General features: G+C 40.3%; 1 protein-coding gene across 1 annotated transcript in view; it reads left to right on the top strand.

Moving 5' to 3' along the window:
• trpm3 (transient receptor potential cation channel, subfamily M, member 3) overlaps positions 1 to 20,035 on the top strand; it is a 209,223-nt gene extending 189,188 nt beyond the window's left edge. Inside the window, exons 19-26 of the mRNA XM_077241041.1 lie at positions 4,039 to 4,179; positions 5,639 to 5,767; positions 6,320 to 6,571; positions 6,706 to 6,880; positions 13,437 to 13,587; positions 14,430 to 14,623; positions 15,006 to 15,138; positions 16,836 to 20,035. Of these exons, the coding sequence (XP_077097156.1) occupies positions 4,039 to 4,179; positions 5,639 to 5,767; positions 6,320 to 6,571; positions 6,706 to 6,880; positions 13,437 to 13,587; positions 14,430 to 14,623; positions 15,006 to 15,138; positions 16,836 to 18,342 (2,682 nt within the window). The 3' untranslated portion in view covers positions 18,343 to 20,035. The remainder of the gene's footprint in view (positions 1 to 4,038; positions 4,180 to 5,638; positions 5,768 to 6,319; positions 6,572 to 6,705; positions 6,881 to 13,436; positions 13,588 to 14,429; positions 14,624 to 15,005; positions 15,139 to 16,835) is intronic.
• Positions 20,036 to 20,304: the final 269 nt, after the last annotated feature.

The raw sequence follows: 20,304 nt of genomic DNA, 5'->3' as shown, positions 1-20,304 counted from the left end.
CACTGTCAACCGGCTCTGTGTGCTCAGTGATGGGTGTATTGGTTCTTTCTTGGACCATAATAGGGTACTGCCCACCCGTGGGTGAGCAGCGGGAGAACAAAAGATTCTCTCCCGGCCCTCCGCCGGGGGAAGGAGGGGGCCTGCAACCACCTCCTGGGAAAAAACCGACACCATCACTGAGCAGCCCGTCTCAGGAGCGCCGCTTAGCCTGGCGTTTAGCGGGGCGCGGGGCTGGAGAGGGCTGTGGCGCCTTCCTGCGGCCTCCTCCACGACGCGGCCCGGGTGAAGGCTGCTGCTGGGGCCGTGCGGGAGGGGAGGGAGCCACAGGAGGGCGCCCTCGGCGGCGAGCAGTCTGAGGTGTCTGTACCGACGGCTGGGTGGAGGCAGCAGCAGGCCGTCGGGGCAGAATGTTTAATCGCCTCAGACTGCTTCTGTGCGGTTGAGAACTGCTGGGCAAAGTCCTCAACCGCTCCGCCGAAGAGGCCGGCCTGGGATATGGGGGCGTCGAGCAGACGGGTTCGCTCGGCGTCCCGCATATCAGCCAGGTTCAGCCACAGGTGACGCTCCTGGACCACAGAGGTGGCCATCACCTGACCCAGGGAGTGTGAGGCCACTTTCTTCGCTCGGAGAGCGAGGTCAGTGGCGGCACGCAGCTCATTGAAGAGCCCTGGGTCAGTCCCCGCCTCGTGCATATCTCTGAGCAGCTGGGCCTGGTAGACCTGCAAGGTGCTCATCGCATGCAGAGCGGCAGCCGCCTGTCCTGCAGCTCTGTGAGAGCTCGCCACTAGGGTGGACGAAAATCTACAGGCCTTGGACGGGTGCTTAGGATTACCACGAGATGAAGCACTCTGAGGACATAGTTGCATGGCAACAGAGCGTTCAACCGGGGGAATCCCAGTGTACTCATGGGCGGCCGCCCCATCGAGGGGAGGAAAGGCGGAGAAAGCTGACGAACGTATACGGGAGGTCAAGGGAGCCTTCCATGATTTCGTCAACTCCTCATGCACTTCCGGGAAGAATGGCATTGGGGTTGGCTGTGGCCGTGAGGCGGCAGCCGCACCCAAAAACCAATCATCCAACCGCGAGCGCTCAGGGCAGGGCGGAGGGTTCCACTCAAGCCCGATGCTCGCGGCGGCCCGGGAGAGCATGGCCGTCATCTCGGGATCTGATACGGGCAACGCTGGACCTCCAGGAGGCGGCAATGCAGCCGCATCGTCACTTCCCGATGACTCTTGCCTGCCTAGTGATGCCGCGATCGATATCGAGTCTTCCTCTGGACCGCCGAATGAAACACGCGGGGCATCGAAAGATGAACCCGGTAGAATCACCGCAGCACTCGCGGGTTGCAACACTGTAGAGGGGGGCGTGGTCCGAGGACGCATCGTCGGATTGTCCCACACCGTCACCCTCAAGTCACCCTGTCCACCAGCCGAAGTACAGCCTCTCGTGGAAGATGTAGATCGGGGTGTGGATGAGGGGACTCTCTCTCGAATGAGATCATTGAGTCTAGACCTTAGTGTTGCGATGGCCATGTTCCCACAGAAGGAACATGAGTCATCCACAAGCGCTGCTTTAGCGTGTTCTAAGCCCAAACACGCAAAGCAGCGATTGTGCCCATCAAAGGAAGACAGGAAACGAGAAGAGTAGAACCCGGGCGAGACATCTTTAAGAAGACGTGCCACGTGCAGCTCTTTTAGAGAAGAAACTCAGCGATGCTGAGGCGACCAGGGAGAAACACACAGACTGGCAGATCACTGCTCAGATCGCAGGCAATGTGAACTCGCTGGGTACCGCCGTCACACCAACACCGGAGAGTTCGCTCGTCTCAAAGAAGATGAAGTCAGGATTTGGCTTGTGGAGTGAAGAGAAGCTCTTGGCTCCGAAGCGAAAACATATCTGCAAGTTGCCGAGCGTCCTCCTTTTATACCCACGAGGTGGGGCGGAGATACACTATGCAAATTCCGCAGACCCATGGCATTTCATCACCATTGGCTCGTTTTATAATACACGAAGATTATTGGCTTCCTAGGCGAAACCCCCATTCGTCGTCATCCGACGTAACTCGGAGTGACTACGAAAGGGAACAGTACTATTGTTTTGAAATAAAATTTAAAAAGAAAATGTTAGTTGTAATTGCAAATTACTCCATTCTACTGAAAAAAAAACGGAAAATGAAAAAACTTTCTTATTATTAGCACAGTCTAAATGTTTATGCTATTTAAAGAAGTGTTTAAATGGTAATACAGTGTCTTTTTTCAGTTGCCGAAGTATTACAATACACTTAAAAATAGCAAACACAAAAACTTTTTTCTAGAAACACACCAGTCTGTTGTTCTTTTGAGAACTGAAGGCTGTTCTGTACACTACTGTTCTGAAAGAGGAAAGCAAACCTGATTTAAACAACACAGAGAGAGAGACGTGGATGGCCCAGATGAACAACAACAAGATAAGGAGTCCATTGGAGTCTCAGAGAAAGAGACTGGTGCTATACTTGTGCAATCTTATCAATATCTCATAAACTGACGACTAGATCGCATAAGCTGTTAGTGCTACACATGGCAAACAGAGAATTTGAATAATACAGTTTTTATATGAAATTGGAAATGGTCGTTTGTGACATTTTAAAGTCAGTATTTTTTTAATCAATTTAGTGCATCATAATTATCAACTTCTTTCAAAAACAAAACTGTCTTAGTGTTTTGATACAGTATGTTTGAATGGCAGTGTACAGTACTGTTCAGAAGTTTAAGGTCAGTACGATTTTTTTAAAAGAAAACAGCAATGAATTGATCAAAAATGACAGCAAAGACATTTATAATGTTACAAAAGAATGTAATTACTTTTCAGCATTAGAATGATCTCTTAAGGATCATGTGACACTGAAGACTAAAGTAATGATGCTGAAAATTCAGCTTTGCCATCACAGGAATAAATTACATTGTGAAATATATTAAAAAAGAAAACATTTTAAATTATAATAATATTTCACAATGTTGCTGTTTTTACTGTATTTTTGATCAAATAAATGCTGCCTTGGTGAGCATAAGTAAAAATTTTACTGACCCCAAACTTTTGAAAGTAAGACACAAAAACACTTTATCAGATTAGTTTAAACACATTCAGTTACAGTAATTGTTGGTGCTTTATTATTTTTCATTATTTTATTTATGTAGGTCTGTTTTTTTTTTAAATCACCCAATCAACTCATATAATCCTCCACAGTTTGAGAACCACTGCTCTAAAGAAACAGGTCAGCACAAGACACTAGTTTAGAAATGTAGTCCAAGAGTTGACTGTAGACTGTTAGTCAAAACAACTGAGGACTACATTTCCCAGAACGTGAGTGTGTTGACCTGATCTTATATACAACACGGTATCAAAAATGGATGTTTTGCCTCTCACTTCACTATGAATATAATATAGAAATATGAAGTTACAACACAAGATGACAATTGTATTGCAATTTATTTTAATGCTCTTCTGGAAAGTATAATTGCAGTATTTTTTCTCTGTTAAAACATTGAAATGCCTGTGCCAAAATTAGATCTTGTGTATAAAATAAGCTGTAAAAAAAAAAAAATGTCATTGCATTTAGGTTGACTGTGTACTTTGTAAGATTGTAATGCAGCAAAGTTCGACCAAACAGCTTCAACAGCAAAAAAAAGTTGTTGCAATACAATTCTGCCATAATGTCCAAGAGTGCCCCATATTTTTCCATTTATGGGATAAGCTCCCCACTCTTGGATTAAGGATGTGTCCAAATAACTCATGGCACTGGGCATTTTCATTCCCCTTTTCTTTTTTCCTCTCTCTCACACACACTTTCACACTCTCTCTTTCTTTTTCCGCACGACCATTCCCAGCGGAATCATCAATGCCCAGCTCATAGTGAATATCTCACCTTCCTCGACACTCAGGATTGCTTAGCAGTGAAACAGCTGCATGCAATTCTGGGCGAGGAGTCACACTATGTAAATAGTGTGTAAAAGCAATGCTTTCTATTTTTCTCCTCTTTTTCTCCTCTATACTTTTTTCTAGGCCATGCTGGGAAACGTCAGTACAGAAGCTTCACGTAAGAAACAGGTGGTGGAGGTTCAGAACCGGCATCGGCTGATTCCACTGGGTCGCAAAATTTACGAGTTTTACAACGCCCCTATCGTCAAGTTCTGGTTTCACACGGTAAAAGCCCCAGCTGTGACCTTTTTTAGTACAAAAAGACACACAGTATTGTTCAGTCTGTTTAGCATATCAAATCATATCAAGTATATGAACATCAAAATACCTTGAGGGTGAATTCTTCCGAGAAATGTCCTCTGAAATCTTTCAGTTCAGTTCAATTCATATCAATAGATACCATATCAGGTCCAGAGGGAGAAACGTTAAAATCCAGGCAAGTAGAGATCAAAACAGCTGAGGTTTTATTTATTTAATTTTTTAGCCTCATCTATGTTTTAAATATAGGCCATGAATCTGACAAATCTCCAGGCTCCAGAAGATGAAAAATTCTGCTCTATGTGCTGTGTGTCATTTGTTATTTACTTACTCTTTTTCTCTCTCTCTCTCTCTCTCTCTCTCTCTCTCTCTCTCTCTCTCTCTCTCTCTCTCTCTCTCTCTCTCTCTCTCTCTCTCTCTCTCTCTCTCTCTCTCTCTCTCTCTCTCTCTCTCTCTCTCTCTCTCTCTCTCTCTCTCTCTCTCTCTCATCACACTGTCACATTGTAGTTTACACTGAGCAATAATTCTATTTTCCACTGGTGAGGGTGACAATCTTTCTACTGTTTGACCAAATGCATGTGTAAATTAAAATAATTCAATTTTCATTTTATTAAATAAAAATGTAAATAAATCTAACTGGGATCCAAAATAACAATAATAGAGTGAAAACTGTATACTAAGAAAAAATACAGAACCGTTTAAAGGTTTGGGGTTGGTAAGATTTTAATATTTTTGAAAGAAGTCTTTTATGCTCATGATCATAATGATCAAAAATACAATAAAAATAGTAATATTGTAAAATGTCATTGCAATTTAAAATAACTTTTTTTTAGTTTTATATATTTTTAAATGTAATTTATTCCTGTGTTGGTAAAGCTGAATTTTCAGCATTATTACTCCAGTCTTCAGTGTCACATGATCCTTCAGAAATCTTTCTAATATGCTGATTTGGTGCTCAGGGTGTATTTCTTATTATTATCAAACTATGATATATGATTTTCGTGATTCTTTGAAAAGTAGCAAGGACAGAATTTATTTGAAATAGAAATCTTGTTACATTATAAACTTTTGATCAATTTATTACTGTCTTTTTCATTTCTTCAAAAAGAAAAATCTTACTGACCCCAAAGAAATCTTTACCGTGACTTAAGATCAATTAAATGTTCCTTGCTGAATGAATGTATTCAATTTCTTTCAAAATCTTACTGATCCAAACTTTTAAACAGTATTGAAAATGAAACAGAAACCAAAATTAAAAATCTAAAACTCTAAACTGTAATAACTCTTGTGTAAGTAAAGCTAACATAATGAAAGTCAGAATTATCATGTGTTCTCTGTGAATTTAATAAACTTCATTGTTTGAGCTGAAACCGACCAAAGAGGGTTATTTTCTCTAATCCAATCATGATGCTCTGTATTCCCACAGTTGGCCTATGTAGGTTACTTGATGCTCTTCAACTATATTGTGCTAGTGAAGATGGACCTGTGGCCCTCTCCTCAAGAGTGGATTGTTATTGCCTACATCTTCACCAATGGCATCGAGAAGATGAGAGAGGTGAGTCTTCATTAGACCTCAGTGATGAAACAATAGTGTTTCCTTCTATCCCTGAAATGTGGGAAAAGATGATTTATTATTCATAGGGAATGTCTAATAATTACATGTGCATATAATTACACAGCTGCCTTTCAGTTAAAAATTTGCTGTTGAGGAGACCTCAGAATGTGCACTCTTTCAAATAAACAGTCTATTACTGCCCTCTTGTGGAAATTAATAAATGCAAATACGTTTACTCCTTGTCTGTTGGTTAATGGTTGTTTTGAAGTTCATTTGTCCATGTCCATCCTGAAAATTCAGCTTTGTCCTGGGATGACAAATGGACAAATGAACTTCAAAACAACCATTAACCACCAGACAAGGAGTAAAAGTATTTGCATAGTATTTGAATAATTACATTTTATAAAAATGTTAAAATATAAAACATTTATTTTAAATGCAATATTACTGTTTTTCTGTGTTTTTTGTTTTCAATTGTTTTGAAAAGTATATTTGTCCAACATGAGGGCTTTCACCGTGTTCTTCACTGTTTAACTCTCTCCTGTCCCTTAGATCCTCATGTCAGAGCCGGGGAAGCTCCTGCAGAAGGTGAAAGTGTGGTTACAGGAGTACTGGAACGTCACTGACCTCATGGCCATCCTCATCTTCTCCATTGGGATGGTGCTTCGCCTACAAGACCCGCCCCTGATGAGCTATGGGAGGGTCATTTACTGCGTCAATATCATTTATTGGTACATTCGACTGCTTGATATCTTCGGAGTGAACAAATACCTGGGTCCATACGTTATGATGATTGGCAAGATGGTGAGGGAGACTGACTGACTCTGAACTCTGACAGCAATTTGAAATTACATATGTAGATGTGTAACAGTTCCTAACACTGTTGATCTTTCTCTTTCCTTCCATTCACCTTCTTCAATGATCCGGGGGGAACGTAGATGATTGACATGATGTATTTTGTGATCATCATGCTGGTGGTGCTGATGAGTTTCGGGGTGGCGCGGCAGGCAATTCTCAATCCCAATGAGGACCCATCCTGGATGCTGGCACGCAACATCTTCTTCATGCCATACTGGATGATCTACGGAGAGGTGTTTGCTGACCAAATCGACCGTAAGGCTGGCTTATTACTAACATTTACCAGGGGTACATGGGCATTTTGGGTATACTCAGTTTCACACACAGCATCTCAGGGTTTATGTCTCATTAATGGTCAGCTTGTATGAACAAATATGGTAAGCTGTTATCTGATAGCATAAATGTGCCCACAAAAGTTGTGCTTGTGTATGCTCTCTAAATGGTCTCATATTCTGTAAATGGCTGCACTTACATTGTCCTTACAGGATGATACGGAACAGTGCTTCTGCTGTTTCAAAATGGTTTTAAGACCCAATTGTTCATAGTAAAACTGCAGATGGTGAGCATCATCAAAAGTCTGACTGAGAAAAACACTCTTAATATGTTTCAATGGGTAATTTACCTTTTAGAATTTGTGATCTGATATTGTATCATCTATATTATTCATCCCCAGAGCTTAGGGTGGAAAAACATAACTTTAACCGAGCCATATTTAACCGTATTCTCACGACTTTTGATTTTATTTTTTCATGATTCTGTGGGTACAGAATAAAAATTGTCATTCCACATCATTTTTGACTCTACTGTTCATAAGTTTTGGGTTTGTATGATTATTTTAATGTTTTTGAAAGAAGTTTCCTATACTCATCAAGGCTGCATTTATTTTATTAAAAATACAGTAAAAACAGTAATATTGTAAATTACTATAACAGTTTAAATTAAATGGGTTTTATATATATATATATATATATATATATATATATATATATATATATATATATATATATATACTTAATATATTTTACAATGCATATTATTCCTGTCATGGAAAAGCTGAATTTTAAGCAGTCATTACTCCAGTTTTCAGTCACATGATCCCTCAGATATTCAAATATTCTCATTATTATCAATGTTTACAACAATTGTACTGCATAATATTATATATAATATATATATATATATATATATATATATATATATATATATATATATAATGTACCAGTCTTTACTGTCAATTTTGAACAATTGAATGCATCCTTGATGGAAAAAAATATATTCTATCTTTTAAACTGTAGCATTTAAATTCTAAATATATTTTAAAAATATATATTCAAATATAACTTGAACCATTTATCAGGTTTAGTTCACTCAAAGTGAATTAAAGACAATCAAATCACAGTCAAAAAGATACATAAAAAGGTGAATAATTTCTTAAATTACATACAAAGTTGGAAGGAATGTGACGATAGTAGCAATAATAGGCCTTTGACTTGAAGTCATGATGCAAAGGTCTCCTTTGGTATGGAAGTACCTTAGGGTCATACAAATCAATTTATCCTAAGACACAAGTGAGATCACACTTTGTATCAGAAATAAACATGTTTTTTCAAAAATGGCCGCCAATGCGCCGAAAATACTCTAGAGCCCATATCTTTGCTTCTGTTATCGCTATAATGACAAATTCGGTGTCAAAGTGTACATTTTTGGGATCAAGGACTCCAATAAAATTGGTTTCAAGTTTAAAAAAATAATAATTTTCCCCATACCATGAGAATTGGGGGTAAATATGCACATTTCGCATAAAAATTGTCATCAGAGTGACTTTACTTATCTTTTCGTTCAAAAATTTTTAATTTTGTATTTAAGCAGTGCAGCTACTTCTGTACATTACATTTGTCCTTAGTAGCATGAGATTTCGACCAGTCAGGAGTAGCCTATAGCATATCAGTTCCTGCAACAACACATCCCATCTGCACCAGGAGCTGTGACAGCTGTTGAAGGTCAGAGGTGACAGGTTAACACTTTGAGGTTCATATGACTTTCTCATTAAATAGAAAAATGTTTTTAATGTTAGATAACTAATAAATAGCTAGCTAGTTGACTATGGAAAAAAAACCTTATAGGGAAAATCTTTTCTCGAGAATACTGAAGCCAAAAATTATCCTTATAATTTTTATTAATTTAAAACACACTTGCTGCAGCTAGCAGACCTAGGCGAGGCAGCTCGCGCGCCTATTGGATGCTATGCGGCAACTGCTGCAACCTATCGAGGCACTGCACGTGACGTAAGCACCAATGAGTGGGCGTGTGGGCGAATGGGCGTGGCTTATGCCTATATAAGCCAGAGCTCGATAAGATGCTCCTTGGTTTTCATCGTCTGAAGCGAAACCAGATGGTAGCACATGCACAGCAGGGTTACGCAACACTCATTCCCTCTTCTAGAGAGAACCGAGGTTACGTTAGTAACCGTGACGTTCTCTTACGAGAGTACTCTCATGTTGCGTAAGCTAGCTTACGATACGGGAATCCAATTTAAAAGGCTCTGCGTGCTAAATCTACCACAACACTGACCCAAGAGCGAGCGCCCTGAGTTCATATGATATGGGGATATAAAAATGGGCAGCTAGACCTTTAGATCGGCCACCAAACGAAACAAATAGCTGTCCTGACCGTCTGAAAGCAGCCGAACGCTCCACGTAAATTCTAAGGGCCCTAACTAGGCAAAGGAGATTCACGTCAGCCTCGCTGTCAGATCCGAAGAGAGAATGTCAGATTGAAGAGGCGGTGGTTCCAGTACCAGTCGGTCGCCTTCCAAGGTTTCAGAGCTGCGACGCATTTCTGATTGACCCTGAGGCGAAACAGATCGGAGGCCCAAGCTCGAGACGGCACTCATGCTTTCAGCCACCACTGCAGTGGGTGCATGCGAAGCAGACCCAGCTGGAGTACTGATGATGATGAGGCCATGAGGCCCAGCATTTTCTGAAATCTCTTGAGCGGGACTATAGTGCCGCAATGTTCAGTATGCGCTCTGGCGATAGTCGCGCTGTCATTGACAGTGAGTTCAGCTCTGTGCCCAGAAAGGATATTTCCTGGCTGGGGGACAGCGAGCTCTTTGCCCAATTGACTGTGAGACCAAGATTCTCGAGGTGTTCGAGTAATATGGTCCTGTGTTCTATGAGCTCTGAATGAGATCGAGCTAGAATCAGCCAATCGTCCAAATAGTTCAAATTGTATGCCCTGAAGTTATAGGGGCGCGAGAGCAGCGTCCATGCACATCATAATATACAGGATGCCAGGGACAGGCTGAACGGTAGGACTGTGTATTGATATGCCTGGCCCTCGAAGGCGAATCTCAAAAATCGCCTGTGACAAGACAAACGCAGCAATAGCCGCCACATATACCTTGAGCATGGATGGGGATCTACCCTTATCCAAGAGCTCCTGTAGGAGGTAGAGAACCTCCGACACCCCACAATCTTGTGGATCCAGGTTGCGAGCTGAGTACCAACCTGAGAACACTGACCACTTGGAAGCACAAAGCCATCTAGTGGAGGGCGATCTAGCTTGCGTAATCGTGTTTAACACTCCGTCGGGGAGACTGACGGGTACCCGTTGATAGCCCACACATGCAGAGCCCAAAGCTCGGGTCGTGGGTGCCAAATCGTAACCCCGGCCTATGAGAGGAGATCTCTCCTCAACGGGACAGGCCACGGAGGCAAGCTCTGAAGCTGCATCAGCTCCGGAAACCAAACTTGGTTCGGCCAGAACGGAGCTACTAGAAGTACACAGGAACCGTTCTCCCTTATACGCTTGATTATCTGTGGTAACAGCATGATCGGAAGGAAAGCATAGAGAGGGCGGCTGGGCCAGTGATGGGCCAGCTCGTCCTTGTTCTTTGTGAAGCATATTGGACACTGAGCGTTGTCTTGAGACGCAAAGAGGTCGACTTCTGCTTTGCCATAGGTGTCCCACAACAGCTGAACTGTCTGAGGGTGGAGGGACCATTCCCCTGGGGGAACGTTGTCTCTGGACAGCCTGTCTGGACGCACATTAAGATGGCCTGGCACATGCGCCGCTCTCAGCGAGAGTAGGTTGCGCTGAACCCATACAAGGATGCGTTCTGCCAGTGCATGAAGGTTCCGTGATCTCAGACTGCCCTGGCGATTTATGTAGGAAACCACCCATATGTTGTCCGTGCGGACAAGGACATAGTGGCCCTTTAGAAGGGGAAGGAAGAACCGCAAGGCGTTCTCGACCGCCTTCATCTCTAGACAGTTTATGTGCAAGCTCTTTTCTTGGCTTGACCACAGGCCAAAAGTCGGTCTGCCCTCATAGAGGGCGCCCCAGCCCGAATTGGAGGCGTCTGTCAAAACCACTATCAGTTTAGAGATTACTCCCAGGTTTACACCTGTCTGATACCAGTCCACCGCCTTCCAGGGCTCCAGAGCTGTGACACAGTTCTGAGTTACCTTGAGACGTAAACGACCGGATGCCCATGCTCGACGCAGGACCCGCGTCTTCAGCCAGTGCTGTAAAGGGCGCATGCGAAGCAGACCTAAACGAAGAAATTATTAAGTTGTGAATGGACTGTGTGTTTGGCATGCGTTTTTTAATAAGAAATTGCATACTTCACCTCCAATTGTCATGTTAAGGACAACATTATTGTTTTTTAGTCTTGGAACCTATTTTATTGGACTCCTTGACCACAAAAATGTACCCGTTGATACCAAATTTGTCATTATAGCTATAACAGAAGCAAAGATATGGGCCTCTCAAGTATGGTCGGCGGCCATTTTTTTAAAATGTGCGTATATAAGATACAAAATGTGATCTCACTTGTGTCTTAGGATAAATTTATTTCTATGGCCCTAAGGTACTTCCATACCAAAGGGGACCTTTGCATCATGACTTGAAGTCAAAAGTCACTTAACCTCCCTACTACAAATCAGAATCAGAATCAGAAAGAGCTTTATTGCCAAGTGTGCTTGCACACACAAGGAATTTGTTTTGGTTCTGAGGCTTCCAGTGGACATATACAAATACAACAAGAAACATAATACTACAAATTATAAGAATAAAAAATAAAAAAATAAATATATGAGATTAAAAGATCAAAGATCAAATTGAATGATTCTACCTAATTATAGGTTGTGAATAATAAATATGTTTGACTTGTATCTTACCACAGGACCATCTTACTCTACTGCTGCAAAATCTGAGTGCTTATAGTGTGTTTATTCTTTCTTTTCAGATTTATGCTATTTCTTGTGCCTGAAATAAATCAATAGCCTACACTCATATCAATGCAGTGCCTCGGTCACGTGGATAAGCGTCTCTTTTTGTTTTCTCACTAAGTAGTGTGTGTATATTTTTTGTTTGCTTTCTTTCAATTGTTTGTTTGTTTGTTTGTGTGTGTGTGTGTGTGTGTGTGTGTGTGTGTGTGTGCGCGCGCGCAGAGAGATTGATGGCCCAAAGACAAGAGAGCTGAAATAACGCTTTCGTTCTTTGTTTCAGATGTGAATAGTAGGAAGCTACAGCACAAAGTGAATGAAAAACTCTGGCTGGTCGAAAATTACTTTCGCACTCATGGACCTGGGCGTAGCAGTGGTCCATCCCATATAGGCAATTTCCAATATATAAATTCTGCTAGATTTATCTCTGTCACCAGAGCCATTCTAATTTCACAATCATGTCATCACCTCATCTCCGTCCCCTGATGGTCATTGAGTGTATGACACCCCTGCACGGCACTGCAAGGCTAATATGGTTTCCGTGGTGGGGGAAATGTTCAAGGTGCTATGACAATAATAAATTGTTTAGGTCCATTTGCAGTTTTTTAAAACCCTATCATGGAAACTTGAAACTCGGATAATGCTAAGTTACCATCATGAGCCTCCCACAGCCAGCTAGCACTGAATGATGTCCCATTACTATGGTAGTCCGAGAAGTCAGTGTGATTCCTTCTCATTTCACAATGTAAACTGAATTTACCGGTGGAAAATCCACTGGGTTGATATTTCGTGTTATGCATATCTAATGGAGCATGAGCATCAGTGCCCATTTGCGTTTCCTCAAATAAGCTCCAAACATGTTTCTGGAGAGAGACCATCTCATATGTCCGCTATACATCCTTTAACAACAAAATGCATTTGCCTCCACTCATCAGTTTTTTCACGTGGTTCAGTTGTCAGAGTTTTTGACAATTTGAATTTGGAATTTAACAAAAAATAAATGAAACATTGCGTTTTCAATATTACCTGTTACTTCAGTTCTCTCACTTTGGGCTTCTGAGTGTGATTTTAAAAATTGAAACCAGTAAATGACATACTAATAAATATGTAAATTAATATGAACCTGACTGACTTTCTTCTCCTTGAAAGCTACAGCAACTGAACCATCCCATTTGGAAAAAACGTATGATGTATTGTCAATACATTCTAACCAACTACAAGCAACCATCAGAAAGACTGCTGTACATTTAATATCAATATATTTTAAACATTGCATATGTTTAAATATATTGGGGATGCAACTTTTCATATGGAATATATTTTTAATATATTTTAATTCCACAACTTGGTGCATAAAGTCTTTCCATTCAAGTTTTATCCACAACCCACTTTTGACTGGTTCTTTTATTTTAATGTTTTTGAGCATGTGTCAGAAAGGTAGTAGGAGATTTTCTGTTTTCTAAAGTGGCCTTTATTGCTATTTGTCAAAGACAAATCAAAGATTTTCTTTTCTTTCTTTTTTTTGGTCAGACAGTTCATTGATTTTTGGGCAACACTCAGTTGTACGTATATTTTAACAGCTCCATGTGGCCAGAACATCACCACAGAGGATGGAGCAATCGTGACTCTCCCACCCTGCAAAACCGGAGCTTGGATAGTCCCCGCCATCATGGCCTGCTACCTGCTGGTGGCCAACATCCTTTTGGTTAATTTGCTCATTGCTGTCTTTAAGTAAGTTAAATTAATATTTATATTGTGTGTGCTTTTCAAAAAATTGACAAACTAAACAAAAAAAAACTTTGGTAACACTTTACGATAAGGTTAATGGTTAATGTATTAACTAACAAGAACTAACAATGAACAAAACATTTGTTACAGTATTTATTAAACTTTATACAGTCGTTCAGTGTTTGTTCATTTAAGTTCAAAGTGCATGAACTAATGTTAACGAATACAACATTTTAATAATGTATTAGTAAATGTTGAAATTAATATTAACCAAAATTAATAAATGCTGTAGATGTTCATTATTAGTTCATGTTAACTAATATAGTTAACTAATGTTAATTAATGAACCTTATTATAAAGTGTTACCAAAACTTTCAATGGAAAAATCCATATATCCTTGCAATTATATTTTAATAATGATAAAAAAATATATAATAATAGTCATATTGAATTAAAATATGACTATACTTCATATTGAATCCTTATTTTTGTGTCCTTGTTTTACTATTTCTTTTATACACTGCATCATGTTAATTACATATTGTTTAAGGAAGTTACAATAACAGTGCTATGGCATTCTTTTACCAAGTAAATAAATACCATATACCACATGACCTCCAATGTATACCACAATATCTTACATGACCAGCCATTTGACTTATGACATAATTAAGTCATGCATATTAAGTCAGGAAATCTGAGCCTGCAATTTTCTTTACAGTGCTTTCCAGATTTGTTTGCACGCATCATCACATAGTCAGCCAATAGAATGTTGACATGCCGTCTGAAGCTCAGACCAGTGAAACAATGTTGTATGCTGCTAATATTGTCTTTCATTCTCACAGTAACACATTCTTTGAAGTGAAGTCCATCTCCAACCAGGTGTGGAAGTTCCAGAGGTACCAGCTAATCATGACCTTCCATGAGCGTCCTGTCCTTCCTCCTCCTCTCATCATCTTTAGCCACATAACTATGGTCCTCAAACACCTCTGCTGTCGCTGGAGAAAGCATGATGAAGATGAGCGCGACTATGGGCTGAGTGAGTGATAATAAAATGCTGTTGCAATATACTGAAAGCCTCAAAATGACAGCAGGAGTCTTTTTGTTTTCTCAGATCATACAGCTAATGAGAGTGAAACCAACACATGCCAACTTAAAGATTCTCTTTGATACATCTTTTGCCAAACATGATTATTTCATAATAGCGAGACATTTCTGTGCTCAAATAACTTTCATACTGTATACTGCCATGCAAAAATGGTGCACAGTATTTGTACTGCATAATAATAAGGTACAGTATGTGTAGTTGCTAGATGCTCTGATAAAAAAAAATTAAACAATTTTGTTAAACAGAGAACACCTGGACTTCACTAATAATGTGAAAAAGTCAGAGTGACAAAAAAAAACTCTCCCCCCCACAGAGCTCTTCATTACTGAAGATGAACTGAAGAAGGTACATGACTTTGAAGAGCAGTGTATGGAGGAGTATTTCAGAGAGAAAGATGACCGCTTCAATTCCTCCAACGACGAGAGGATACGTGTGACATCTGAAAGGTTAAAACATCACAGACAACACAAAAGAATATTAACACTGTAGAATGTATTTTAAACCAGAGGTATTCAGACATTTTATGGCAAGGACCCCCAAATATGATGAGCCCCTTGCGAGGGAAATTTCAGCCCCTTCCTGAAATATAATAGGCATATATTTACATTTACATTTAGTCATTTAGCAGACGCTTTTTCTGTGTATACATATTTCTGTGTATACATAAAATATGTGTATACATATTTTCATGTATACACATCCATACTTTGTTTTTATAATATGACATGTAATATTTTGCTCAGTGTTGTTTTCAAAATTCATTTATTGGCTTTTATGTTGTAACTGAAGCTAAAGACAATGTTTAAAAAACAATTTGAGAAATATTTACTTAGTATTAAGTGGACAGTACATCAAAATATTAGAGTAATGTTAGATGCATAAACCTGAAGAAAAACATTATTAATTCAGTTACGATTTATTTGGAAATCCGTTTTCACAAATATCTATTTTTACAAAGCAGAATTTACTAATACTTTTTTAAAATCAAATATAAATACAACATTGTATTTGTTAAAATTAGGTGCACAAACTAACATGCACAAACAATAAACAATGAGATTTTTACTAGCTGTCAATGTTAGCTAATGCATTAACTAATATTAACAAATGAGACCTTATTGTAAAGTGTTTGTATAAACATATTTAATAAATATTTAAAGTTAACATGTTTACTTTGACAACTTCAAATTTTCTGCTGACCATTTAGCATCCTCTTGTGGCCCCTTCTCGGTCCTAGAACCCCAGTTTAAAAAGTTGTTTTAATTTAATTGAATGCAATACAAATAACAACAAAAATATTTTTTACAAATTGATTTTGTTCTTCAGTAAAATTCATTTGATTAAAAATAATGTAAAATCATAAAAAAAGATCTTTACACAAAAATTTGCCAAAAAGCTCATAAGATTTTATTGTCCAGAGGCCACAATAAAGTGCATAGTTTGTTTATAAATGACTGTAGTTGTATGCTTGGAAACACATGGCACTGATGAAGGGTTGAACCCGAAAACGTTTTGCGCACTTTTGCACTTTTATGTTGGCCTCTGGATTATAAAATCTTGTGAGCTTTTTGGCCGTGTGGATATTTTTTCTGATTTTTTTAGTTTTTTGGGGGGGATCTACACATCCTCACCATAACAAGTTATTTCATTCATCTGTTTGGGAATAGTGATTGGTGCTACGTCTTTACATCCCCTTTATTCAAAATATTCTAAAAACAGGACTATTGTGAAATATTATTACAATTTAAAATAACTGTTCTATTTAAAAATATTTTATCATGTATCTTTTTTTTCTTCTGCGATGGCAAATGGCATGCCTCAAATCTAAATTTTCAGCATGATTACTCCAGTCTTCAGTGTCATATGATCCTGAAACAGTTGTGCTGCGTAATATATTTTCGGAAACCACAATACTTTTTTTGATGACTAGAACATTTATTTGAAATAGAAATGTATTTTGTATCAGTGAAAAAAAATGTACTGCCCCTTTTTAATTATGTTTATTGTAATCAAAAGTTTAATTTCTTTTAATTGGTGGTGTATTTTCAGTGTATTTAACAAAGACAATGATGTAAAGTGTGACCAACACAACATTACTAGATGGCCTAATATTGATCCTTACATCTAATGTCTGATCTCTCAGGGTAGAGAACATGGCGATGCGTCTGGAGGAGGTGAATGAGAGGGAACATTTCATGAAAGCGTCCCTGCAGACTGTGGACATCCGGCTCGCTCAGATGGAGGAGATGATCGGCCGCATTGCTGTGGCACTGGAGCGGGTTGCTGGTATGGATCGAGGCGAAGTCAACAAAGCCCGGTCCAGGACATCATCTGACTGCACAGATACAAATTACATCCTGCGCCAGAGCAGTTTCAACAGCCAAGAAGGCAATTCCTACAGGCTACAGGAGTCTCTGGAGCAGGGTGGCGAGGAGTCCATTTCTCCTACATCTCCAACCGCTCTGGCCCCACGTGTCCGCAGTCACTCCTTCTACGTGAGCCACTCTTCCAAAGATAGGAGCGGAGCAGATCGGGGGGAAGGCTTCTTTAAAGATAGACTGTTCAGCCTCCATCGGGCCAACAGCTCACAGTCTGTGTCCTCAGGAGCAGGTCCCAAAGAGTCCAAGCCCACACCTTTGAATACTTTATCTGTGCAGCAGCAACTTCGCCCTTCTTCCTGCATAGACATCTATGTTTCTGCCTCAGAGGACATCCCGCCTACTGAGAGCTTCTTGGAGCCAGTCCGGACAGTTCCAACTCTTGCTCGAGACTCATCTCTACATTCTGAGATCATGGAGGCGGTGCTCTCAGGGGGGCGGGACTGCAGTGGAAGGGCAGGGGGCAGCGAAAGACAGTCGGATGGTACGGTCCTATATGAGGATAGCGCCGCCGCTGACCTATCACTCTGCTCTGCCCACCTGCTGCCAGATAACTTGCCCCCCTGGGACCTGGACCCCTCGCCGCCGCCATCAGCTGGCGTTCTGGAGCGGTCCAAGAGCAGTCGCTTCCTATCCGCAGCAGGGCCTCTGTTTCTGGATGAGCCATCGATGGTTAAGTCGCACAGCCTGATGTTCACATCACGTGGTTACTATGGCGGCATGGGCGTGCAGGTGAAGGCAGCCGAATATACCAGCATCACAGATTGCATAGACATCCGTTGCGTCTCTACCCCTTATCCTGTCCCAGAGCGGTCTGACTCGCCTGGTGGCTCTTTCACATTCGATAAGCCTCAGGACCTGGGCGTCTCGCACCCTGAGAGAGACGCTGAGCTCAGTCACGCCGAGTCTGATCCAGAGGAACTTGCAGAGTGCTCTGCAGATAAAGGTAAGGGGGGTCAAAGTAGCAGTAGCGGGGGAATGGGCACAGACCTGGGCCTGGGCCTCGCACCGGGCCCGTTTTGTTCACCGATCTCTAGACTAGAACGAGCAAACAGCTGCTCCTCCTCGGAGGAGTCACACTCCAACATCTACTCCCGAAAGAGCTTCTCCATAAGTGAGAGAATGGACAAGGGCCGTGGGAGCACGAAGAATCCTTTCCAGAAGGCCAGAGCTGGAGCAAGACTGGAGGGTAAAACAGACTCGCTCTCCATGAGGAAACTGGCCAAACCCTCAGCGTTCCAAAGTTTTGACAGCAGACACAATTACACGTGATGATGTCAGACCAGTAGTGATGGCATTGTAGATCTAGTTCCTGTAGGGTGGCTCTACCTCATTTAAAATCCAAGGGCCAGTCCGTTAATTAGTACTGTCTGATTGAGTAATTAGCTGTACAGTGGAATGTTTTATAATGGGTATCAAATTGTTGTTAATTTCCTATAACACTGCAATGCAAAGTCAGATTTTCTTTAGAACTCATAAATTCAGAACTTGACCACTGCCATTAGGCCAACCTTAGTTCCAATTCCCTCAAACTAGAAAGTGCTCTGAAAGTGCTATTGGGGCTATATTCATAATTAGGGGAAACTTTGATATTGAAGGCCTATTAACACCGAGACGACTGTTTGGTACGAAAGTTTGGTGCGACAAACATTTTCATGCTAATGAATGGCTGTTAATGCAGATTTTTATTTTTGGAGAGGTCTTCTAATATATTTTTCAGTGCATTGTGAAGAAAACTTGCCAACCAATATGATTTGTGCTTTTAGTCACATTGCCAGAGCCTCTGCGGCAGAGGTGGAAAGTAACTAATTACAAATACTTTCGTTACAGTTCTTGAGTAGATTTTTCAATTTTTTTCTACTTTCTTGAGTATAATTAAATTGTGTTACTTTTACTTGAGTAGATTAAAAATAAAGTATTCAACTTCGCTACATTTTTTTTTCACCAAAAGTACAAAGTTCTTTGACGACGGGGCAACAGGGCAAGCTGACATTTCACAGACACTTTTAAAACTACTGCGGTGGAGCCCTACGCATCAGACAATAACAGACAGATCTGAAGCGCTTCAGCCAATAACAGACAGGTCTGACTCTGGTGCAAAACCAATCAACTTCCAGTTCGGCTGGGGGGCGGGGCGTTCAAACCGCGCTTTGATATTCAAGCACTGTCACGTTCGTGTTTTGAATCTGTATCGCTGTAAGTAAGCTATGCTCATAGTCTGATTTGAATGTTTAATTATGGAAACTCCTTAAATGGGTCATCCCATTGATAATACCAGAGCACTGAGCAGTTGAAGTAAATAAAAAACTTGGCTCATAACATGGACGCAGACCTGCATGGACGGAGCAAGAACAATGTAACGTTAAGTGTCTTAAAAACATGGACACATTTCAATTGTATGGTAAAGCATAAAGCTCTTTAACAATACAGTTAAACTAAATGTACGAAGCAAACTTTGTACAAAACTGAAAAAATCTCAACAACAGTGAAATAAGATCGCATGATGATGCATGTAAAACTAAAAGTGTAGTTCGTTACTATTGCAATAGTAATAAAACAATTGCTCTTGACCATAGGGAAAGCTAGTTTGTTTGCTTAGCATACCGTCAAACACTACAATTTATGAGTTTAATATCATGTTTTGCTCCAAAATCACATTACATGTCAGTCGTGTTTGTAATTACTTCTTTGGTTTTATGTTGCTTCTTAACACAGAGTTAGAATAAATTATTTTATTAAATTCTATGATACAGGATATGTTGATTAGCGTTGCATTACAGGGTTTGTTCACCCAAAAATTAAAATTAGCCCATGATTTACTCACCCTCAAGTCCGGTGTACACATGACATTCTTCTTTCAGATTAATACAATCGAGAGTAAAAGAGTTATATTAAAAAATGTCCTGGCTCTTCCAAGCTTTATAATGGTAGTGAATGGCTGGAAAAAAAAATTAAACCCAAAAAAGTGCATCCATTCATGATAAAAAATTCTCCACACGGCTCCAGTGGGTTAATAAAGGCCTTCGGAAGCAAAGCCATGGGCTTTTGTAAGAAAAATACCCATATTTATAACTTTATAATCTAAAATAGCTTCCGCCAGACGACCGTACGCATACTACACATATTGACTTTTAAAAGGACATCTTTTAATATAACTCTGTTTGTATTCATCTGAAAGAAGAATGTCATATTCACTTGAGGGTGAGTAAATCATGGGCTAATTTTCCTTTTTGG

Source organism: Siphateles boraxobius, unplaced genomic scaffold (genome assembly GCF_051911475.1).
Source record: "Siphateles boraxobius isolate OS27281-9 unplaced genomic scaffold, OSU_SipBor_1 24, whole genome shotgun sequence".
Lineage (NCBI taxonomy): Eukaryota > Metazoa > Chordata > Actinopteri > Cypriniformes > Leuciscidae > Siphateles > Siphateles boraxobius.
This window is presented reverse-complemented; position numbering and strand designations above follow the sequence as displayed.